General features: G+C 43.8%; 1 protein-coding gene and 1 long non-coding RNA gene across 3 annotated transcripts in view; one reads left to right on the top strand and one right to left on the bottom strand.

Moving 5' to 3' along the window:
- The window catches only part of LOC109282959 (uncharacterized), a 65655-nt gene extending 60465 nt beyond the window's left edge, over positions 1-5190 (top strand). For both annotated transcript variants that reach the window (XR_009455139.1, XR_009455138.1), the window contains exons 3-4: positions 2125-2223; positions 4248-5190. This is a non-coding gene — a long non-coding RNA (uncharacterized LOC109282959). The remainder of the gene's footprint in view (positions 1-2124; positions 2224-4247) is intronic.
- The window catches only part of PPIL2 (peptidylprolyl isomerase like 2), a 135570-nt gene continuing 112652 nt past the window's right edge, over positions 2664-25581 (bottom strand). Inside the window, exons 16-20 of the mRNA XM_019486583.2 lie at positions 23534-23590; positions 6696-6768; positions 6473-6535; positions 5050-5189; positions 2664-3586 (exon numbers count right to left, since the gene is read on the bottom strand). Of these exons, the coding sequence (XP_019342128.1) occupies positions 3493-3586; positions 5050-5189; positions 6473-6535; positions 6696-6768; positions 23534-23590 (427 nt within the window). The 3' untranslated portion in view covers positions 2664-3492. The remainder of the gene's footprint in view (positions 3587-5049; positions 5190-6472; positions 6536-6695; positions 6769-23533; positions 23591-25581) is intronic.

Here is a 25581-nt window from a genome sequence, read left to right as displayed (position 1 = left end):
CCACGCAACACAGGCAGTGTGGTAAGTGCAAGGCTCTTTTTACTCTTAACCTGATCCCTCCCAGGGCTGGGAGAGGGAGTGATCATTACATTTGTTTGTTTGATGCTTCCTTTCGCCACTCTCTTGTACACGGCTTTTAGACACCTTATTGATATGCTGTGAATGCGGTACTGCGGCTAGGCAGTAAAAGCACTCCCCACCCACCGACCTCTCTCTTGGCCTCTGTCACAATGCAAAGTGAAAAAGGTTTACTGTTGTCTCTCACATGCAAAAGAGGTACTGTACTTGGCTCATCTAAAAATCCCCTGTATGCTTTCTTCTCACCCAAAAATATTTAATACAAAGGGAAAAGATAAGAGATGGGGCAGGTAAACAGCAAGAGGAAAGATAAAGAGAAACACAGATATAATCCTAAAAGGACAAGTCCCAGCATCCATGCTCCAGGAGGGCACCAGGAATAAAAGTCCCCACCCCCCCAAAAAGAAAGGAAAAAACAGGAGGGAGAACCAGTGAGGGCTGGCACAGACAGCAGCTGGAGCATCCCAACTGCTCAGCCATCTGTGTGAAGCTACTCCCAAAAGGGTGGCACATCCTGGGCTCAGTCCCAGCTGATTTAACTAAAAGCAAAAGTAGTTTCACACGTCTACTCCTGGCAGTTGATAGTGTTTTGATTCTGATCTGCCAAGCTACAAATGTCTAAGCACAGCATCTCTCCCATCTGAAACTGAATTTCAATTCAATGAGCCACCTTCTGGGTTTAATCTCTTTACTACAAAGTGCAATTTTGGGTTGTGGAACTCTGTTTAGAAGAACTGAGAGCACAATTTTCATTAATAGCCCCAGCGCACTATGGGAAGACTGTCTGAAGCAGAGGGGTGGGAATCATATCTATGTATTTGGCCCTCTTGACTGCAGTTGGGTGTTTAAGTAGTTCATACAGTCAGCAGTGTAAGAATGCAGCTTGGCACCGAGGGTAGCTGCCACACGCAAGGACAGCAGTGACTTCCAGTCGTTGCTGCTGCTGCAGTTGTGATCACACAGCTACGGGAAAGAACACCCCCCCTCCCCTCCGGCTGCCCTGTTATGTCATAGCATGTATTCCTTATGCTGGAAAAAAAGTTTGTTCAAATCTCAGCCAGGCTGCTGACTCCCCATGTGATACCAAGAAAAGCATTTGACTTCCTGAATGTCACCACAAACCTGTGCCAAGATCTTTTAGGCAATTAAAATATCAAACTTGCTAGTGTCTGCAAACAAGGAAAAGTGGGGCAAGGAACAAGACTGTGATTAGGGTTGACTGGCAGGTAAAGCCTCACGGCTGCTGCTTAATATCTAGCGCCCAATATCTAACAAGAAAATTCAGTCCCCAGGGCACAGCTTAGAGGACTCTGTCCCTTGCCCTTTCTAAGCTCCAGAAAGCTGCTTTTTCCTTCCCCTGCCACCTCCACTGTTGATTATAGTAGGGAAGCTTTAGTAAATAGGTGGGCCTTGTACTATGCGCTCAGCAGTCAGACTTTATTTTGAATGACAGCAACCCCTTATCCATTTAGCCAGCAAGGATATAGACAGACCTTTTCAAATAATTATGCCTGAGCCAGTTCTTCTGCCAGGAAGCCTTGGGCAATGTGGTTTTCTCTGCAGCCATGGAGGAGCTGATGCTGCTGAAGTCCATAATAAGGAATCCTAACTTACCAGGAGTCCTTACTAAGCAGCTTGTGCTAATAAATCCAGCTCCCCCTGCAATGGTAAAGCAGTGCTTGGGCCAGCATGAAGTACTATGCACTTCTACAATCGCATCAGCACCTATCTTTCTAACAATGATCTGCCTTTCAAGCTATTATATAAAACAGCTGACTTTATACTGCTTCTATAGATGTTACCGAGCTTTGTCTATTCTACTTTGATTATTTCCACAGTAACAAATGCACCGTGAGGTGGAAGGTGACTTATGAAAACCAACACAAAGCAAATGAGAATGTGTGAAATCAATAAAAACAGTATGCTGTCAGGGGTCCCAAATGCCCATGTGATACTTGCTTGACTGACATCTCAATATGTAGATTTCCTGCCAGCATCTAATCTAATACTCATATTTATCCCTTTTTGCCTGCTTATTTTTTGCAGTGAAGGACACCTATGCTGCAGGGAAATCTCTGAATGAAAGAAAGCTTGTATAACACTGCCAGCACAGAACAGAACTGGAAAGTACCCGAAGGAAACCAGGTACTATAATACTTGTGAGCTTTGCAACTAAAGATCTACTACAATGGCAGTCAAACAGGAGGGATGAGCAAAGATTTACTAGGAAAAAAAAACTAGGCCACAAGGAACAAACACAAAAAAGTCAGTTTTGAGGGGAAATACCAGAATGTTCCTTGTGTCAAGATCTAGACAGATGTTTCTTATTTTCAAATTCATGCACTGCAAAATATTTAAAAACAAAAATCCCCATTATTCTTTCAAGCTAGCTTGAACTTCCTATAATTTAACAGAAAATCATCAGCATATCCGCAGAGAGCTCAGCTTTCTTTGTAAGTACCTTATAAAGTATGGGTGAATCATTTCCTGGTAAGACCTTTGTAATGCTACAGTCTTGGAAAATGATCATTGAACAACAGTCATAAAGGCAAATGGTCAACAGAAAATCAAAGAACGATAATGAAAACATTTCACCCAAAGATTTTATTGAAATTCTGTATAAATGGAGACTTCTCCTAAAATAAAATATGAAAATGCCAATAGAAATGTATTATTTACAATCAGATAGTAAAATTTCTACTCAACACCTGAAAGCCTCGTTAAGGTAGGGAGAGACGCCTTCAGGCACACACAATTTGATTCTCAGGTTGGAGGGAACTGGATGGCTGCAACAATTGCTCTATAGGAGAAGAGGATTTGTATGGACAGACAGTAGTCTATATAAGCCTATTAGGAGGTAGGACTGCAGACAGATCTATCCAGCAATCCTGGGCCAGAACAAGGGCTCAAAAGGGAACCAAAGCGCAGTGAAGGAAAACCAGGAGTCCATGGTTCCAGCAAAGACCTACGCACCCAACCCCACCCCCTGTGCTAGAGCTGAGTTGCCCCTTTCCTGCCCTTGGCAGTAGTAACCTGTTTCATTTGCAAGTGGTTACCTGAAAAAGGCATAGCAAGCTGCCCCCATGTTACATGGTTCTGCTTTATCGGCCAGACAGTGAGGCAAAGAAAGAGGCTCTAAAGAGGCAATGGTTTGAAAAAATAGTAGGGCTGCCCACTCCACGGCTATAAAAACAACACAACAAAAAGGCCTTCGAGGTAGATGCAGTTGGAGGAACGTCGCTCTCTAGAACACAAAGCCGCATTAATGAGCTTTAACAAAGCAGTGATTTTCTTCCCCACTGGAAGGGTGGGCTTGTGACTTCCCTCCCCAGGACAGCCTGTCTGTCAGGCTCTCTGGGGCTAGTGGGAGGCTCTCTTCTGCTGTACTTCTCCAGTGACAGGCTCCCCACTGTGCTACCAGGAACTGAAGTCCCCAAAGCCTGCACTCTTTTTCTCTTTCTTCACAGCTGCACTGGTTGAAGGCCCGTCCTCTTCTACTGTTCGCTTCCTGCATCCAAAGGAAAAACAACGATCAGTGATTATTACTGTTAGGAGGGCTGCTGAAGCCTGTTCTCTTCCCAGTGTGATCTAGTCTGGAGCCAAGCCCACTGCATCTAATGCACTGGGATGCTGAAGAGAGAGAGATTTGGGGCAGCTCATCAGGGCAAAGCCACTTGGCACCTTGGGAGATGGTTCTAGGCTTGGCTTTTGAAAGACTGGCTTGAATCAATGGCTAAGGGCACAAAAGAGGTACATCTAGGCAGGACAGGTGTTCAAGCAGAGCCACAGGAAAGTACAAGGCTGTTTGCACAAAAGTGAACTGCCTCTGTAGGTAGGGGAAGAGCAGCAAACAGAAGGGTTTGGCAGCCAACTAGGCCCACAGCAGGTTTTCCCCATCCCACCCATTTTTGTCATCATACCTTCACCCTGACCCACAACGGCACATTGCCACTCCTGACCTCTTAAATACAGTCTGTAAATCCTGTGGAAATGCGTTAGCTTGTCAGGTCCCAAAGTACCATTAGGATTAGGTCCAAGTAGCCAACATGCTCCAGAGTGACACCAGAGGTTTCATTTGTAGAAGAAAGTTAGTGAAAAAAGCCCCCAGACTCCTTGGCCCAGCCAGCACTGACCATTAATCCAGCAAGTTTTCCTCCCTGTTCCCACAGTAACAAGGTGGAAGACGAAAGCCATGTCAGTCTCACCTGAATTCCAAGATCATTTCAAATTAGAAGCAACCATCAAAGGTTTGTAACTCGAATGTCTAAAAGCTCAAATGTTTTTGCATGCGTGCTAAAACATTCCACGTCACCTCAGTTTCCTAACCGTGCACTGATACATGCACGTGCAGAACAGTTAGCTGCTCTCACACTGTCATATGTTCAGCAAACATACAAATGTGACAGCAAATCTGTGGAAGGCTGGTACAAATTCTTTTTAATTTTTCCAAAATATTTGTAAAGCTGTGCATGATATGAGGGTTCTGTGCTGTCACTACAGCAGTGAAAGGCTGCTAAAACCAACAGCAGCTCAAAGTGCATGCAAGAAAATGATACTTTTGGAGTTAGCAATAACTTCTTTAGAAGGGGAAAGACAAAAGCCTCAATTCAGGCCCTGTCCAAGAACTGAAGTAAAGGCTCCTCTTCAAAGGGTATCTGACAGCAAGAAAATGTATATAGTTCTGAAGCTTATACAAGCACACTAGTGTTGATCAACACTGTTGTTTCCAAGTCAGCCCTTCTGAAAAAGTATTTGGGCTTTTACCCCTATGACAATGGAACCCGACGGAACATGCACGGCTATGCCGCATACAGCACGCAAAGTCCAGTGGCATAAAGCAAACATCAGATACGTTACTGCATCTCCCCAAAAAACCCTGAGAAAGAACACTAGGTAGGGGTAGTGCCACAGAGAGGAGGATAGTTCCCAGGGCAAAAAGCTAAACAAAGCACAGTTGTGCAGGAGACTTACATTGCAGCCATGTTAATGTACTTCCCTATCCCTTGCCGGTAAGTCTTGGGAGCCTGGGTCTCTTTCTTTGTCACCACAGGCTGAGCTTTAGTTTTGGCTGCTTCTTCCTCTTGTTGCGCCTTCTCTCTCTCTGCAGCAACCTACAAAAAACAACTATTAGAGCATGTTGCCAGAGTCGGTTCAAAGGGTAGAAGACAATGTCTAGAATGCTTTGAAGCTGCAAGTCACTTTAGAAGTACTGCACAGCATTGCTATACTTATAAGGGCCACTTAGATATGCATATCCCAGCAGAGTCACTACAAATGAATTTTCAGTGGCCATCTCTCCACTGCAGGTAGTAGAGGTGTGCGAAATGGGCCCTATTCGATTTGGATTTGGCCCGAATCGGGGACAGTGATTCAATTAGTTGATTCGGATCACTGTCCACAATTCGATTTGGCTGAATCCGAATCTGAAGATTCAATGCTAATTCAGAGAATCAGCAATTTGGACATGGACACAGCTTTAAATGTTTTTTCTACATATCTCCGGGTACCAGGCGCAGCTCGTGAATGCTGTGATGCTGGGGTGGATGAAGCATCCCCCAGGAGCACAGGGGGGCCCCCATGTGCTCGGCAGCAAACCTGTAAGTGTTTGCTGGATCTGCCAGGGAGTGTGCTGCTGCCCCCCACCCCTTCCCTGTCTCGGTGACTGGCCAGAGGGGGACCCCAGGTGCTCCCCCAGACCCAAAAAGCACCAGTCACTGAGTTGGGAGGGGACCCCCAGTGCACTTTTCAGTGGACTCAGAAATGGACCAGAATTGTTTCTGGTCCATTTCTGGGTCTGCTGCCGAGTGTGCTGGGGAGCCCCCACACTCCTGTGGGACACTCCATCCTTGAGGTATGTAGAAAAAACATTTAAAGCTGTATCTATGTCCGAATTGCCAAATCTTTCTGAATCTCCCCGAATGCATTCAAAGTGTTCTGATTCAATTCGGAGAGATTAAAGGGTCTCCCGATTTGATTCGGAGATTCGGCCACTGAATACGGCTGAATCAAATTGGCAACCGAAGCTTCGCACAGCCCTAGCAGGTAGTACCTGTCATCTGTGGCTGCCTAATACTGTGAGGCCTTGAAGAGGGAGCCCTTGTAAGTACAGTGTCTGGGGAACCATCCCCAGCGTTCTTTTCCAGCCATTGCCAGTTTTTTCAGCAGATAATGCTTCTGGCAAACGCAGCAACCCCAAGCCACAGCAGTTTAATCCTTATCTGTAAACAAAGTGAAATGGATTAACAGAGTTCCTCTGTAAAGAAGAGGAAGGCAAAGGAGGAGTCTGCGTTGCCGAAGAGCTGGAAAGGCCACTGCTAGGGTCACTGGGAAAATGAAAACTTCCAGGCCAGAACCTGTATTTGCAGATCTATAAAACAAATTATTTCATCCTCACCTGAGCATCTGCCTCTTCATACGGATCAACAAAAACAGTTGTTGACTCAATTCGTATTTCCTCCTGGGAACAGAAAAAAGCGATTGGAATTTGCTAATTGGGGACGTTTTATTTTCCTGAAGTTCCGTTTTAAAAATAAAGCAGCGACAAGCTGCTACACAATGCACCCAGGGACATAAAGGCTCTTCCTTTCTCTGGTAACCTTTTCTATTGAAAGAAGTACCTTGGGACGGTCTGTTTTTGGATCGCTGTCAACATTCTCCATTGCTGTCAGAGTCTCAAAGCCGCCAACCACTCTAAAAGAAAAGAAAGGACTTAATTTCTAGCTGTAATGGAGGAGCACTAGACCCTTCCAGAAGGAGGAGCAGCAGGTGTGCAAGCAGCTTGCACAGAAACAAATCAGAGCTATGCATGCTCAGCTGCAGACAGACAGAAAGAAACCAAAGGAGAAGTCCCAACATGGATGTGCAGACCAAGATGCAGGTTTTAAAACCAAGCTGAACGTGTCTAAACGAGGGAGTTGCGTCTGCCACTGTGGTGCTTTTAAAGTCTACCTCGAATGCTGTTAATATTGTGACCTGATACCCGTTTGTCATATGTCATAATCTATGAAAGCTGACTGGTTTTACTATAAACTAAATAATTACTTCTCTCTCACCTTAATAAGGATCTAGGACCAACAGAGGTTTACACGAGGTGCCTAATTAGCTCCACAGTAAAACGTCAATGTCTACATGAGCAATCTATTAGGACACAGTAAACTAATTCACTCTACCATAGGATAGCACTGCCAGACAAGTACTAGCCTACAGCAGTTATTTACTCTGCTCCAACCCAGCTCAAAGTGCTGTGGGGAGGGGCTGGCTGGGGCACCAAGGTGCTTCAGTGCAGGGGTTGCCTGCCAGTGAGACCCACCCTGAAGCACCCCTGTGCGCCAGCCAGCCCCTCCCTGCAGCACACTGAGCTGGGTTGGAGCAATCTCAGGCTGGTGGGCTGACCCCTGGGGTCCCCTGGCAGCCAGGGCTGCTCCACCCCAGCTCAACGTGCTGTGGTTTTGGGCACATTTACAAACAGTGCGCCCAGGAGCAATAAAATCTGGTGCAAACTGTGCCAGAGTTTATTCAGGCCTGTTTATTGCACATGTAGACATATCTTTCAGTCTAACAGTGGGTACCTTATAATCAGTTAAAGCCCCAATTAAGCAAGGTACTTAATGACACACTTAGCTTCAAGCACAAGTTAGTGAATTCAGTGGAACTGCTCGCATTGTCTGCATTTGGAACAAGGCTGGAAGAAACCACTTTAGCCAGGGTTTGGACTCTAAACCCATTCTCAATTGATCAAGTTTAGACTTAAACACAAAAAATGTAGGTTTACTGCTCTCTCTATTCCCATTAAAAGGCTGTTCCAGAATCTCACTCCTAATTTCTAACTTACATTCATTCAGGACAGTTTAAATCCATTTTCTGTGCAAACATTTGTCCTTTAGCTTTTCTCTCTCTGCTGCTTACCCTACTACCAGCCTATTTAAGGAAAGCAATCATGTCCTCCCCTACAGCCTTCATTTTCCAGACTTTTAGTTAGCTGTTGTAAGATGAGCTTTCCACTTCCCTGACCTCCCCAGCAGCCCTTTCTGTTGACCAGAACTATACAGCATATTCCAGATGAGGTTTCACCAATGTCTTACACAATTGCATGAATGCTTCCTTATCTCTATGGGTAATACCTCACTTACAGTCGTGCACAAGGATAATTGGCAGCTGCCATTATCAACAGCATTTCTTCTCCAATATATGACTGAGACCCTAGTCTCTCAATGACAATTCTTCATAGATCTCTAACAAATTAGAGACTTCTGTGCAGATTCAAATTTGACCAGGGGGGTCTAGCAGGCCCCTGGTGCTACTCCCGTTGAGCTTTTCCTATTCTTCTCCACAACAAGTTCAACCCAAACAAATTTTCATTCAAGCGCTCTCATGTCTTTACCAGATCAATGTATAATGCTACCTCAAACATGCTGAGCCTTACGTCTGCCTTTCCTAAACAACAAGCGCACTCTTTCATGCCTGTTTCAGCCATGATTGCTCCTCCCCAACATTTCTGTTACCTTGAGAATATCTGGTTTCACATCCTGCACCAAGAGTTCTAGTTCCTTTGGTTGGTTTCCCAATATCTTTACATTAGCCAGATTAGGTACAGTCCCTCCACTAGCTGTACTCCCTACCCGACTACTGCTCTCATTGATGAAGTAGCTTTCTCCTGGCTGGACATCTTACCATCTGGAATTGCTTTATCCATGACTATTCTTATTTACCTGATTTTTCTTTATCCGTGCCAAGCATGTGCCTAAGAGTGTTGTGGGATTAGGCCCCAATTACAAAATATAAAAAATAAGTCAACACAAGAACTCAAATTCCATCTTTACTCATTTAGGGTCTGGTGAAAAGGAAAGAGCCGCCCAACACACCTAGAAGCCACACGCAGGCCAATCTGATACTGTTAAATTACCTGAATTTATCCATCACAGTGCTGAAAAGATACTGGATACTGCAAGGATGAAAGCATTGCAGCTACTGTTGCAGGTTTATTTCTTAATAGTGGAAACTATTCCTAATGGATGGTCATCTTACTCGCTTCCTGGAATGTCTCTGTGGTCAAGTGCACGGTGTGCACATGTTCATCAAGTCAGACTAAAAAGGATTTGATCAGAATAGCAAGACCTTGATTTGCTAAGGCCAAACTTGGAATCAATACAAGTTACAATACAAATCACTGTAAAAATGAACTGACTTTGGGTTCTACCATAAAATTTCTTAGCATTTTAGTCTTAAGATGCAGCAATTTTAGATTGGAAGCAGAATATCTTGCAGTGTCAAACAGATATTTAGAAGCAGAATAACAAGATTAGGGTGTGAGGGAATTTTGAATCTTAACAGGAGGAGATGATCTCTATAACAAATTCTAAATATGCCTCCTGGTTATGCTTCATCTCAGTTCTTTAACTTGGATAAAGTAAGGGAAAATCTGACCTCCTCCCCTCCCAAAATATAAAACCACCTCGCATCAAGCAGGCACCATAGACCAAAATCAAAACAGCCTCACCAGGCGTTAAGTAAATAACAGGTCGCTATAGGCACAAATTGTACTTAGATAAAGAAGCCCTAAAAATATAATGGCAAATAATGACTTCACTAAATGTATACTCACAGAATTAGGCAATGAATGCAAAGCAACACCTAGCAGCACACTAGGATCAACATTACAGTGAAGACGAGAACGCTCCACGCAGACTAGAGTGGTTACTCCAAACTCATTTTTTTGTGTGTTTCTTAATGGCAGTTCCTACAAGGAAACACCACCAGGTCAGGGGGGATCATGTCAAGACTGACAAGACAGGCTGAGCTAGAAGGAACAGGTCCAGTTTTCTCTCTTTTGGTCAACATATACAAATCTGAGGCCTCTTCCAAAAAATAAATTACAAGTTGGCTTAGAGTTTTCTACACTCCTCAAAATACCCTTACACTTTTGAAGCCCTTATGTTACGCAATCCTTTCTGTACTTTTCCCCATCAAAATATCCGAATGTTGAAATTAACTTCTGAAGAATCAATAATAAGATATGGAAAACTTTAGATGTAATTCAATATCAAAGAGAAGATCTTTCCTTAGACATGGGAATTGGACCTGAAGTTAAACTGAATGTCAAAGACACAAACTTGTGCTTGCAAAATCCGAGTAACTTTCTTCTATACATGCATGCCAGTCATCAGCAGAGATACGCACAGAAGTCTGCTACAAATCTGACTGCTAACATAAATGGGCACACTTGCTAACTTTATAGGTGCAGCTTTGGAGGCTCCCTTAATACCTAATGAGACCTCAAGAAAAACACACTAAACACAGCCAATAAACTGAACTTTGATTCTGCAACTATATTCAAGTTTTCAGAAATTCTTTGTCTGGCAATGAGAAAAAAAACCAAAAAACTACAGCATTTTCACAGACCTGAAAGCCCTCACATTCTATACGGGACATGCCAACACATGCAACGTGTTGCTGACAAACTGACATGCCACCCTGATGGGCAAGGAGCTGGGACCAAGGTTTCTGCCTTTGGGGCCAGCTTGCTCCCCTTGCTGCCAGACTCTCAAGCCAGAGGGCTCCACAGGCTGTGGGAATCAGGTATTTCTGGGGACTTCCCAGGTGATTCTCAGTAGGACCACCCTGAGCTGTGGACCATACAAAACAATTGCAAGCCTAAGCCAGTTACAAGAAAGAATTTAAACAGGAAAAAGAAGGTAATAACACCACAATTTAGAAAAGGAGAAGGAGGAAGAGAAGGAAAAACAGAAGAGCAACATCCAGAATTAAGGGGGATAGAAATACAACTATGAGAAGCAGAAAACTAGATATAATGAATGGCAAAAAGGGGTCACTGAGGGTAGCAAACAGAAATCAGAAATTATATTTCAGTATCATAAATGTTCCAAAATAGTAAATAGGATGACCTGGTAATAACACACTTGTCATCCTGACATCAATCCCAGGCAAAAACATGTGTTGGGTCATACAGGACTATTAAATAAAGAATTAAGGTGAAGAAATCAACAACATCTTATGGAAACTACACAGTGTCAAACAAACCTCATTTCTTTGAGTTTATAAATTAAGTTGATGAAAATAATAGCACTGATTCAGTAGATTCTGCAAGTCACTTGACATTTTGACTAAGTATAATGACACAAAATTAACATGGCACGTGTTAAATAGATTAAAACATAGCAAACTGATAGGTTTTGTGATGTAACCGAGAAAGGGGAATCATCACTGAATGGGTAAGTTTTCAGTGGGGTCCTGCCAGGATCAGGTCTTGGACCCAGGCAGCTTAATTTCTGTTTTAAAATTATTATTATTATTGATATGTAATGAATCAATTAAGTCTCCAGAAGAGAGAGAGAGATTAGGAAGAGGGCAGATCACTGATACAGAGCAAACAGAATTGTTTGGTAAACTGGGTACAGGAACTCCATGCGTTTTAATACTGCCAAATGAAAATACATGCATCTAGGAACAAAGAGGGCAGGTCATACTTACAGACCAGGGGGGGCCGCGCGGCACGGACGGACGCGACACGAAACAACATGACGGACAGGGACGACAACACAACACACGACTGTCGTGGGAACCTAGGGCTTCACAGCCTTGCAGGTCGTGGGGGAGCTCCCAGTAACAGCGCTGTGCCCAAGAAGACTAATGTGATCCTTGGATATATGAGCAGGAGAAACTAGGGTAGGAAAGGTACTCCTGTAACATGCTCTCATGAGCAGTGCCTGAATACTAGGTTCACTTGTGGTGTTCACAATTCAAGAAAAAAAAAGTGATTACTTGGTGGCAGTGTACAGAAGACAAAATGATTAAGGGGTCAGAAAATATGCCTTACAGTGAAAGATTTCAGGAACTCAATCAATTTAGTTTGTCAAAGAAAAATGCTTTGGGATGAATTGATGAAAAACTGTAATCGTCTGCATAGAGAAAGAAAAACCTTTGGTAAAGGGCTCTTCAATCTAGGAGACAAAAAGTGCAACTTGTACTATTGACTCTTGTGAAAGCCAGAAAAGGATTCAGATTAGAAGTACAGTGAAGATGTTCATCAGTAACAGTATTTAGAACCTGAAACAACTCATCAAGGGTTAGGGGGATTCTTCATTGCTGGTAAATTTTAAACTTAGACTGGCCTCCTTGCTCCCTGTCACAGCAAGGAGTCAGAGCACTGGAAGCTTCTGCTAGAATGAAGGAATCAAGAGCTGCCAGGCCCCCAGGTCAGGCAATTCTGCAGGCTACAAAAATCAGGTAGCCCAAAGACCCAGCTGCTCCGGGAGTCTGGAACCCTGAGGGCCCTGGCCCCACGGCAGCTTGCATGGTGGGACTGCCCTGGGACCACGGTCCCTGGACTCCCTGGGCTTCTGATTTCAACACAGACTTTCAAGGTGGCTGTCAAAGAGCTGGGCAGACAGGCTCCCAGAAAACCAGGCAGGTTTCTGACAAAAATGTGCCTGGCAGGCATTCTGCCCGCAGGCTGGGTTCTTCGCATGGGCATGTTTGCACAAATTATTTTGCATTTGACTAACTGGCATTTTCTGATAGCAAAAATCTTGTAAAAAAATCCAACCAACTCTATAACCTAAAACACAATGGTAAGAAATAAGCTTTCTGGTGTGCTAGGTGAGAGGCTTCCACTGACTTAAGTGAAGTATGGATTGGCCTTTGTGCATGCAATGGTTTATTAATGCTGCCAGGAAGCGCCTCACTCAAGTTCAGAACTCCTGCAACTGGTTAGCTCACAGGGAAGGAAGCCTGTAAGACTCAGAGCTAATGCATTTTCTCTCAGGAAGCCAGATGGTTAGCAGGTTTAGTCTATCTGCCCTTTCACAAAGGCTGAGAGAATTTTCTGGTTAACAAGCCATCTTCACACATCCATATACATATAAGCATCATGATCACAATTCATCCTCAATATGCAAACAGCAACAAACAAGGATAGTATTTCCTAGGTAAACAGAATTCACCTATTTTTAATCTTTGCTTCAGGCTTATTGAAAGCCTTTGAAATTCCCCCCGCACCAAACCCCTCATCCTAGGTTTCTGTAAAATATCAAATTATGTTAAAAAGACAGCAGTTTTGGGTTTCTTGCATGGGATTTTTTAAAAGTAGCTTTTAGTCAGAAGTGTTATTTATACATTTAATGCAGCATAACAAGTTATCTTCTTAAACGTTAAGAATGAAACCCAAATTCTTTATATGTTGTGCAACATCTGTTCTCAAGAAAGCATCATGAAAGTTCAGGGCACCACAGAGAAAAACTATGCAGTATGAGTCAAACCAGGGACCCAGTATCTTTTTCTTTTTTTTGTGTCATAGCGCTATACATTTGTGCCTAGAACATCATGCATTAGCTCAGCTCCTTCAGGTGCAACTGTCTCTGTCAAAACATAAAGAGCAGCCCAACGTACATCAATGTATCATCATTCGTGAAAAGCGAGATACTGCACATTTCTAATCTCATTTCCTTGGCCTTGTACATCTTTGACAGACACACAGTTCTATTGAGTTCTAATGAGACAAAAATCCTTCACAATGGCAACAAGCCATCTCGATACCGATATTATCACTCCTTCCCCCTCTTTCCCCTGCCAAAGAAACCACCATTTGTTTGGGCAGTTGAGACAGTGTACATGCTGGGTAATGATTAAACCACCACATACAGCAAGCCTTGTAATGTCTACCCTGACGCTCTGTATTTACATATAAGGCTTTTATTTTAACCAAATGAGAATGACTGAAACTGAGTGTTTGCACTACAGGGCTCCTGAGAGCAAGGTACGTTTTCTTTATCGCTAAGGTCTTGTCAATGCACAAAAGCCATTCCATCTATACAACACGGATGCTGTTTTACCTGTATAGATGTGTTTATGGCAATACATGCACTGTGCAGCTACACTAACATGGTGCCCGAAACTGGTTCATCTCTGCAAGTCTACCTTCTGTTTTCAGTTGTTTCTGTGGAGCAGCCGAGTATGCCAAGTGCAGCAGACTTTGTACGACCCTGTTCTATACAGGGATGGGAATGCACTTATACCATTTAAATGGCATCTGTAAACCATTATAGCTGTGTGTATGCACTAGGGGCTGTGCTGGCATAACTATGGTGGTAAAAATACCATCTACTTCCCCAAAACCGGTTCAAAAACAGTGGACAGACCAGGCAAAAGAGAGGACATAAAAACAAGACCCAGGTCCAGAAAATGATAAAATAATCCAAGCCCAAATTATTATTAAATATTTGCCCCAATGCAGTCCTCCTGAAATTTTGCTGCAGAACTTTGGCAGATTCTTAAGGGTGAAAACTGAGAGATTCTGTAATGTCCTGTAGTTGGGTCACAGCTTTGAACAGTTGTTAACAAGGACATATCTATGCAAGCTGCAGCAGCCTCAGTTCAGTTGCTGCTCTGTGCAGAGCGCTTGGGGGAAATCTCCCCAGAGTGCCACCGGGCTCCGAAGACCCTGCACGCACTTCTGACTTGATCTGTAAGAAATCCAATTTTAATATCCTCCTCCAGGCTGATGCCTCATACTCACTTATGGAGCTGAAGATTAATGTGCAGTTTAAGATTATGTTCTCTGTATTTTTAGTTGCTCCTAAAGCACATTTATTATTTGATACTGGAGGATTGTCTAAGCAACAGTTCCTTCATTATCATTTCTGTGTTTTTATTTAATTAGGTTTTGATAATTTAAAGCAGCCATCAACTCAAAATTGCAAATTTCAATAAAATATTCCCATACCCAAGATTACATATCCTACATTAGGAAAGACCAATATTGAATGGAAAGTCATGTCAGCAGTTTCCTGGGCATTTCACAAGGTGTGCATTGGGTACATATACATACACATATGTATATGTGTGCATATGTATGTACATATACATATGTATTTGTACAAATACACATACATAATATTAATTATTCATTTATAATTAATATTAAACAGTACACTATTATTAGAATAATAAATAGTAATACAGGGGTGCTCAAGCCCTGGCCTACAGGTCAGATCCAGTCTGAACAGCTTAATCTTCAGGCCTGCAAGGGCTCCCTGAGGGTCCGAAAATTTGGTAGTGGGGGAGCGGGGGCAGCATTAATTGCCACTCCCCTGCTGGCAAATTTCCAGACCTGTGGCGAGCCCCAGGGGTTGGATAATATGACCCTACACATCAGACTGTGCAAGTGTGCAGCCAGATCTGGTAGGTGGGAGGCACTCAGTTGGTGCAGGGCAAGATCAGGTTTGCATGGTGCCAGATATGGAAGGCAGGCAGGATGGGATCTGGCTCATGAACCAGGTAGCAGGTTACTTGTTTTGTTACTAGTAGGACCAAAAAATCTAGTGACGATTTCAGCTTTTTTCCCTTCATGAAATGCAGCCCTGAATTTTCATCAGAGGATGTTCAAGTCCATCTTTTTAAATGGTGTCTGGCTAATCAACTAGCTTCTGTTAGCTGAGATATATCCCTCTCACTATCAGGCTCTTAAATGGTACAAAGGTCCACACCCCATCTGAGCAAGAGGCAGGGAATTAAGTACAGATCTAGGGTCATGATCTGCCTTGTCTTTCATGGATTCTCAGGTGGAAGGAATGGGAGAGGGCATTCCCAGCAGGAGTAGCACTAAATAAAAAAATCTGGTTTGGCAAAAGCATGCATGTAACACTGCATATTCTTTGACACAACTTCTTATCCAACGATACCCAATTGCATGGGTCATAGCTGGATAGAAACCAAGTTACCCATTAATCAAAACACTAATGGCTGATAGGGGTGTGCAAAGCAGGCCATATTCAATTCAGATTCGGATCCAGCCCGAATCAAGGACAGTGACTTGATTCGTTGATTTGGATCACTGTTCCCAATTCGATTCGGCCAAATCTGAATCTGACGATTTGATGCTGGTTCAGAGAATCAGCAATTCAGCCACAGATACAGCTTTAAATAGTTTTTGTTTTTTTGTTTTTTACATACCTCGAGGTACCAGCACGACTCATGAATGCTGCGATGCTGGGGTGGACGTAGTGTCCCACAGGAGTGTGGGGGGGAGAGAGAGGGGCCTCCACATGCTCAGTGGAGAACCCGGAGGTGAACCAGAAGTACTTCCAGTCCACTTCTGAGTCTGCTGGGGAGCGTGTTGGGGGCCCCCCCTCAGTGATCAGCCGCGGGGGAACCCTGGGTGCTGCCCCAGACCCAGGAGGCACCAGTTGCTGAGCTGGGGGGGGAGGGGGAGGGGGGGGCCCTTGCGCACTCCCCAGTTGACCCAGAAGTCAACCAGAAGTGCTTCTGGTCCATTTCTGGGTCTGCTGCCGAGCACGCTGGGGAGCCCCCCGCAATCCTGTGGGATGCTATGTCCGCCCTAGGATCGCAGGGTTCTGATTTGATTGATTCAGAGAGATTAAAGGATCCTCTCATTCAATTTGGATTCAACAACCGAATTGGGCCGAATCTGCACTGAATCGAATCAGGGACCAAAGTTTCGCACAGCCCTAATGGCTGATAGCTGGTTACAGAAGATTAGCCATTCTAAGTGAACCTCAAAAACTGAGATTTAAAGGGATTTTATTGATTTTTCCCTATTTACCTAACTGAAGAGATGAATGTAAGAAAAAGACAAGGACAGATATTCAGACTGAAAAAACATTGCTCATACAATACAACCTTCATTATATGCTGTTAATGTCAAACCTCATGAAGTTACGCTCAGTACAAAAATCAACATGACAAGATTCAACATGCCAAGCCAATACACTGACGCCCATTAAAGTGATTACCCCAAGTGCACTGGATGAACAAGCATGCTAGAGAAACCACTGAAATATTTGCCTGTTTTACAACACAAACCTTGTGCATAAAGACAAAAGGGTCACAGTATATCTCACAAAGAAACAAGATCACATGGAAAAAAAGATTCTTAGATGAGAAGAATGCTAGAGCAGGACACAGCAGAGGCTGGAGTATTAAACTCATGTTTCACTCAATTTTAGCTAGAAGGGTAAATCTGCTTCCCTAATAAATCCCTGAGTCCCAACATAGGGAGCTTTGTACATCCATTACATTACACCAAAAAGTAAACACCACAACTTCCAGTCAACATTCTGTTTCATCCTTTAAATATCATAAATGCAGCATACAAACCACAGCTAATCATACAGCATTATCCTTCCTCATTCAGCATCACTTGTGCTAAGTTTAGTGTGTAACAGACTAAATAGGATGGTGGTGGAAACAGGTTTAACTGCTTCGACTATCTCTGAACTTCGCATGTCTTTTGTATTGTAACTTCTTTCTTATACTTTACTTTTTGCATGTCCTTTCACAGGATCTGATGAAGTGAGGTTCAGCTCACAAAAGCTTGTACTACACACACACACACACATACACACACACACACATCTACATTTACTTTGGTTAGTCTACCAGGTACAAATCTACCCCTGCCCTTCTGCTTTATAAGTACTTTAATTTACTGTATAGGGTGTCATTCATAACTTGTCCTAGATTGAGCTAGTTAGCTCCCTCGTTATTAAAATAGCTCTGATCAGCTGGCAGCCTATAACGAGGACCTGGAAGAGAGCTGTGCTTATAGGGACAGCTGGTAAAACTGCACATAGAGCTATATTTACAAAATGCAGAATAGGCTGAGAAGTGACCATCCTACCTGCACATATAACTCGGCATCCCTCAGGATTACAAAAGCTTGTTACATTTTCAGTAAAGCAAGATAAATGTTACATCACATTTAACTGTGCAGACAGGTATGTTTCAATTATCTTTGTTACTTTGTGAAGAAATATAGCCTTAACTCTTCCAAGATAAATGTTTGCAAACTGCATCAATGTGGTACTAGAAAATTGTCCCATCTCTGCAAATCCACCTTCTGGTTTCTGTTGTTTCTGTGTGTGGCAGCTGAATACCCTAAGTGCAGTAAACTGTGTGACACTGAATGTAGCAGTCATCTCAATGAAAATGTTGCTTTCTTTTTGTCCTCTTTATTAGGCATATTATTAATCCTGCCTGGTAGTCGGTACCAGCATCTCTGCATAAACCAAAAGTGACATCTGCTTATTTACAGATGCCAATCAAAGCTTCACTGCTACATGATTTAGTTCTGCCTCCCAAAAGAAAAGTGCCTTCCCATAAGCCTTGCAAACACTAATAAAAAGGTTTCCAAATAGCAAATCCAATAACAAAATCAATTTAGCAGCTGATTTTCTGCTACTGGCCAATATGACTTGTTTTCTTCAATAACATCCACACGCTACTGTCTAATATGCACTTTTCTCACTCCTTTTGTTTTTCTGAATTATATGAATTAAGCCTCCTGCAGTGTTGTAGATGGCACTGGTCCAAGATGCTACAGTTTCTTGCACAAAAGACAATGTAGGAATGTGCTTGGAATTTGTAATAAGGAACAAAAACATGGACCAGGAAGAAACATCTTTGTTTTGGGAAGTATTCCCTCTCAAGATCCTGTTTCTTAAAAAAAAAAAAAAAAAGCACATGTATTTATAAATATGTATTAGGCAGAGAAACCTCCATAAAGATCTCATATAACCTGAGTGTAGCCAAAGCAGCTCAGCCCAGCAGAAAGGTTTAATCTTCAGGCTCAGATACAGCAATGAGGGGCACTGAATAAAAACCAGCATGGCTAGAAAAGCTAATCTGGGACTACACTGCAGCAGACAGGCTGGGCACAAGAGGGACTGCCCTTTCCCTTCACACAAGAGGGTTTCTTCTCAGACACTGCCAAGGTGTGGTGAAAACAGCACTGCTGCTTGTAGTGCTGGTGATACCGAAGCACCTGGCCTGTAAACCAGAGGATGCACATGGAAGTAACTTATTGGTGCCACTTTTACTTTTCCTCCTGTCTCCTTTCCCCACATCCTGCTGCATGAGGATTTGGGCTCTGCTGCACACAACGGGTTCAGATCTAACATGTGATCCCTTCCACTCGCACACAAATCCTCTGCTTCTGGAGCCCTCCAAAGCCAAAGGGGGCAGGATTTTCTCCTTAGATAAAATCAGACATGGGGAGTTTCCCCTCCTCATCATCAGGGATCTGGGGTTTTCTATTTCCCGTGGGGGAAAAAAAAACAGAAAAAAAAAATGCGGATTTTCCCTTTTAACTGAGAAAAACGCAGATTTTTTATTTTAATGGAGAAACGCGGCTTTTCCACTTTTGCAAAGAGCTCTGTGTAGGCTGACAGAGTTCCAGCCTGCAAGGGGTTGGGGGGAGCGGGAGGAAGGCAGTCAGGTAGGGGACGTCATGTGTGCATGCGCACTCACACATGCACATGGCTGCCAGGCAGCCTGGAGAGCAGGTCCCATAGGTAAGTTTGGGGGGGGGGGGAGAGGAGCACATCTGGGGGGGCGAGGGGGGGGGGCTGGCTCCTTGCCACTTTGCATACTCCTGGGCAGGGTGGGAGGGCATGTGCCCTATAGATTTGTGTGTGGGACGGAGGCAGGCTGCCCACTGCAGGCTTGAGGCTCCCTGCCCTGCTGCCCTCCCCTCAGTGCCTGTGCAGCCCAGCGGGTGGGACCTGGAGCAGCAGCGCAGAGTGGGGCTGGACAGGAAAGCTCCTTGCTGCTGCAAACCCTGCGATGCCCTGGTGAAGCATCCCCTGCCCACCCAGCAGCAGCAGGAGCAGTGGCGCAGAGTTGTGCCCCTTGCTGCTGCTGCTGGGCAGGGAGTGAGGGGCCTGGACCTGCATCTTGGTGAGCCAAGGGCACAGGGAGAGCTTTGATTTTCCATGATAAAAAACCCAAAATCAAATACCAAAATGTATAGGTACTTAGAATTTATTTTATTATAGTGACTGAGGCACTTGTAGGCTTCCAAAATGCTAAAGGCAAGAATTTCTTTGGGTGATTGATATCTTTTATTGGACCAACTGCATAGTTGGGGTAAAGTCAGACAAGCTTTTGAATGCAAGACATGACCTGATGAAGAATGTCTTGTATTCAAAAACTTGTCTAACTATCCCAACTATGTAGTTGGTCCAATAAAAGATATCGCCCAAAGAAATTCTTGCCTTTAGCATTTTTAATGTCAGACACTTTGCTGCCAATCACTTGAGATGGTAATTACTGAGTTAAACTAGGCAACTGCTACAGCAAGGAATTCGCATAACTCATAATACAACTTCACACAAAGGCATTTTCTTCTTTTTCATCTCTCAGTTTGCTTCCCCTTTCATGCCCAGATTACCTTCTATTACATTATGGGCCTTCACATAACATCCATTGTCACTACTGTTGCTGGCTAATAACACTGTCACTAAAGGCTTCCCCAGAAAACTGGATCCCACCAACACTCTCCAGTGACTTAAAACATTCTGCATGAGGCAGACACACGTGCTAGGTTTTCATATTCCCAATGCCCCAGGCAAAGCTTTGTACAAAACACCGTTGTAAGCTTTGTACAAAACACCGTCGTAATCCAATGCCTCACACTCCAAACACCTGCTACTAGGCAAAGCTTTGATTTTTAACCTGTAGTGACACGAATTAAAGCAGTTTCTCAAGAGAAGGAATTTTTCAATATTGCTCTCCTCCCTTGTTATAAAAAAGGGTCTTTCTTCCCCTCTTCCCCCCATTCTTTTCAGGAATAAGGCAAGTTGCTTAAAAGTTCTTCAAAAATTAAATAGGGCAAATTTGACATATGAACTACATATGTGAAAACTATTACTGTGGACAGGAGTTGCATGGCAGTAGCTGAGGTCAGAATTTGATTCATAGAAAGTATTAGCAATTGCACTGTAACCAAAACAAGTCTTCTTCAGATCTTATGGTGAATCCATAACAGCCCACTATATCGGAGTATTATGATCCAATTTCAAACCCATTGAAACAAGGGAATTCCATGAAGTTGCTATAAATCTTAACTCTCTCCCTCAAATATTGCTTGTAAATATATAGATGATATCTATTACCTAATATAAGAGCAGGTAGTGCCAAAAACCTTTGTGATGCATAGATTTCACATGGCAAATTGAAGCTAGAGTTTCAGTCACAGATAGTCTCTCTTCTGGGCTTCTGTTTATATTATTCTAAAATAAAGACAGATAGCAACAGGCTTTTTATTACAGAATGCTTCATAAAGCTACTTTGAAAAATATACCTTAGGGTAGATTCCCGCTGCAGAAATACATTCAGGTTAGTCTCAAGATAGCCTAGCTCCAGTAAGAGCAGAATAGTGCGAGACAGCACTGGAGTGGTTTTGGAGTGTTTCAAACTCTTGTGTGTGATGCTGAGAGGTCTGTGAACACATTTCACATCTTTGCACTACTGTAAGCTGAGCCTCTCTCAATCCTTTCTTGGTAAATTGTGGGAGAACTTGTCTATCTGTCCTTTCCCAGGTACATTAAAAGCTCTGTTATCCAGCATCCATGGGGAATGGGGGGTGCTGGTTAATCAAATATGCTGGTTATCTGAGAGTTATACTCATCTCCAGCCCTGCAGGTTGGAGGCATCTTGGCCCATTTGGGCCACCCCCCCCCCACATCCAGTGCACCAGGGCTTTCACTCCCTGGCATCACTGTGCTGGGGGACAAGGAGCGGGGCCCCAAGCAGCCTGCTTTGTCCTGGGCCACAGTCCACGAGGAAGAAGTGGGACTCAGCTTGCGGTGGTGAAACCGGAAGTGCCACGGTGGGACTTCCGGTTTTGCTTTTGCCATGTTGATCGGCAGGTGTTTTTGCTTTTGCCATGTCAATCGGCATGCCAGTTAATACAGCATTCTGGATGGTGAAGTGCCGAATAACACAGCTTTTACTGTACATGGACGTAACTGGACTGCCAGGACTTGAGCCCAGTTTGTCTGCATCTGGAACTGGAGAGTAGTTCTGTTAGCTGATGAGCTATGTTAACTCAAGCTTTAGCCAAGACTCCCCGGCTACAACAACCAGCCAGCTCCCGCATAAAAGTACCACACTACTGGAGTTAAGGCCTTTTCGTGCAAGTGGACAAATTACAGCTTGGTATTAACTCCATGGTAAAGACAAGTTTTTATTTACTGATATTGCAATTACCACTGGCATACACTCACACTGAGCTACCAATATTATCCAGATGGACTATGGAGCAGGACACTTGGGTATCCAGTTATCTCACACAAAGTAATTAGGGAGCTTTACATTTTATTGATAGACCCATTAGAGAGGCAAGAAGAAGAGTAATTTAGAGAGCCAATTCCCACAGGGTCAGTTTTATAACACTGATAGTCAGCTAAACTATTAATATTGTGGTCACTTCCAATAATGTGCTGGCCTCGGTTGGACACACAAAATGTAAGCAATCCAAGAAACCTACACACAGAGCAGATGGGATGGATGGGGAAGAGCAAAGGAAAACGTCTTGTGTATAATGTGACACTGCTGTATAACATCTAACCAAATGGAGGGCCACATGCATTTTTAAAGTTGCTGACTTTCAAGCTGGATAAAATCAGAAGAATAAATAAAAAATTACAGTTAAAGAAAAAAAAAGAATGATCCTAAGATTCCAATGACCTACCAGTGGAACAGACTAATAAAATTCAACATATCTACCAGTGTCTTGACAGGTTCATTAAAACAGCTTCGCATGATTTATTATAATCTATTCTCAGTACTTGTACCTGCAGCAGTGGTAGAAAATACTATTAGGTACTGTTTGCTCTCTACCCCCTGCCTTTTTTAAAAAACAAATCTCCATTATTATACCTTGCCTTCACAATAGGATAGCTTAGGTGGGTGAAACGCTGGGGAATACTGGATGCTTCATGACATGAGATGGTCCTTGGAGGTCTGACACTCCCTGTACCGACATTTTGTCATTGTACCATAGTCCACAGTAGTAATGACAGGGGACAGTGAAACAGCAAAGCCCAAGAAGAGTGGCTCTAAGCATTCACAAAGGAAGCCGTAGGACATGCCTGACCTGTTGACTGACAGTTCCTGAAGGGATGAAGGCACGGTGCTGAAGAAGTAAATCACTTGTGTCACAGTAATGAGTGTGTATAAATGATTAGAGATGGTGTTGACTACTCTATCCTGACTCCCCCAGAGGCAGAAGATGAGATCACAATAATCAGGGAACTTATGGGGATGAAAGGAAAGAGGGAGAGGTCTGATGACAAAGGGAGCATCTGAACACTGGCTGGCAGGATGCTGGTCACTTGATCATAATGAAGACAATGACGAACATGGTTTCCCACAATAGCAGGGAAAGGAGAAAAGAGATATGAACAGAAGTATGTATTGAAAAGTGCAATCCTGGCCTCACACCAATGAGCACATGTAGGAAGTCAGCTGATGAAAAGGAGAAATATCTGACAACTGAAGCCCAAGTAGGCAAGGTCAAATTCTATCTCAAACCAGAATTTTTTTCAACACATGCATAAAAATTACCAGACTCACCTCTGTGCCTTCAAAGTCTATGGAATAAACGATGTGTGTGATATAACTGTGATCCTTCACTTACCTGCCAAACACTGTGTGCTTCTTGTCCAGGTATGCACAAGAACGAAATGTGATGAAGCTGGAGAAGAATAAAATCATAACTTAGGGTATGAACTTGTGGAGGGTTCAGCAATATTTTGAAAGCCAAGTATGGCTGAGGAAATTCTGCATGGTATCCTGATATGAGGAGATGTAAATCCCTCTCCCGACTGTGGGAATGCACTGCATGGCTCTTGCCAACTGCATTTTCTACGGATTATGTCTGACAAAAAATATTTCTCAATTTTTTTTGGGGGGGGGGGGGGGGGGGGTTTGACATCCTTAGTAAAGTTTCATACTCTCTTCCCCCAGACGTGCCTTGACTATTTACAACTTTAACCAATGAGTTACAGAAACACCAGCCTCAGACAAACGCCCTCTTCTGAGCATAGTAGGACTACAAATGTCACAGAAGGGCAGCAAGACCTCATGGGTCCTGTGTGCATCTGGCAAAGATATTCAGCAGAATCATGATCCATCAGCACTGATTTTTAAAATCAGTTAATTTTCGCCTTTCCCACTGTTTACATTTGGTTTCTGTGAACTGGACTGGCCCGTTTATAATCCACGTCTCTTTTTGGCTTGGCAATGTTGTTGCATTTAGCTTGTAAACACAGAACAAGAATATTTAACTTAAATGCTGAAATAATAAAAACATTAAGAAAATTGGTTATTGATGTGATATTTTGTTTCAAATTTTACACATCTTAAAAGAAGACACTAAGATATCACATCTAAAGCAAGTTCAATCCCGCTAGCTTTTCTGAATAGCTTAACAATTTTCTGGAAGCTCCAGAGTATAAGCATACAAGGCAGAGGTTCCCATACTGTGGGCTGTGGACCATGATGGTCCATGGAATAGGCTGGGTATGCAGTGCTGGCTCTCCTCCCTGCTTCCATCTGCTGCACTGCATTAAGACAGCTAAAAATACCTCAACATTCTCTTCACAGCACCGCTCCATGTAAGCAACTGTTGCAGTTGTCTTTGGAAGTTATGTGACTGCAAATGTGACCTTGCCTAATTATCCTGGCACATGTCCATGAGGTACCAGCAGGGGAGATTATGCTTTGGGGCAACCAACATGGGTTCATTAGAGGCGGGTCCTGTCAGACCAACCTGGTGGCCTTCTATGTCCAGGTCACAAAATCCTTAGACGCAGGGATAGCAGTGGACATAGTCTTTCTGGACTTCAGGAAGGCCTTTGACACTGTCTCTCACCCCATTCTTATTAAAAAACTAGGGGACTGCGGCATCGACACCTACACAGTCAAACGTGTCGCTAACTGGCTGGAGGGCCGCACCCAGAGAGTGGTGGTGGACGGGTCTTATTCGACCTGGAGGGATGTGGGCAGCGGGGTCCCCCAGGACTCAGTCCTCAGGCCTGTGTTGTTCAACATCTTCACCAGCGACTTGGACATGGGGGTGAAAAGCACCCTGTTGAAATTTGCAGATGACACTAAGTTGGGGGGGGGTGGGGGGGGAGTGGGTACGCTAGAAGGGGGGAATAGGCTGGAATTGGACCTAGACAGGTTACAGGGGTGGGCAGATGAGAACAGGATGGGTTTCAACACTGACAAGTACAAGGTGCTACACCTGGGGAGGAAGAACCAGCAGCATACCTACAGGCTGGGGAACTCCCTTCTCGTCAGTGCAGAGACAGAAAAGGACCTTGGAATCATTATTGATGCCAAAATGAACATGGGCCGGCAGTGTGGGGACACGGTCAGGAAGGCCAACCATACCTTGTCATGCATCCACAGGTGCATCTCAAGCAGGTCCAAGGAGGTGATCCTCCTCCTCTATGCAGCACTGGTCAGGCCACAGTTGGAGTACTGCGTCCAGTTCTGGGCGCCGCACTTCAGGAGGGATGTGGACAACATGGAGCAGGTCGAGAGGAGGGCCACCCGCATGATCAGGGCAGGGCAGGCCCTACGAGGAGAGGCTATGGGACCTGAACCTGTTCAGCCTCCACAAGAGAAGGCTGAGGGGGGATCTAATGGCCTGTTACAAACTAGTCAGGGGGGACCAGC

This window comes from Alligator mississippiensis, chromosome 10, assembly GCF_030867095.1.
Source record: "Alligator mississippiensis isolate rAllMis1 chromosome 10, rAllMis1, whole genome shotgun sequence".
Taxonomy (NCBI): domain Eukaryota; kingdom Metazoa; phylum Chordata; order Crocodylia; family Alligatoridae; genus Alligator; species Alligator mississippiensis.
Note: the sequence above shows the minus strand (reverse complement) of the source record. Positions and strands in the feature narration are given on the sequence as shown.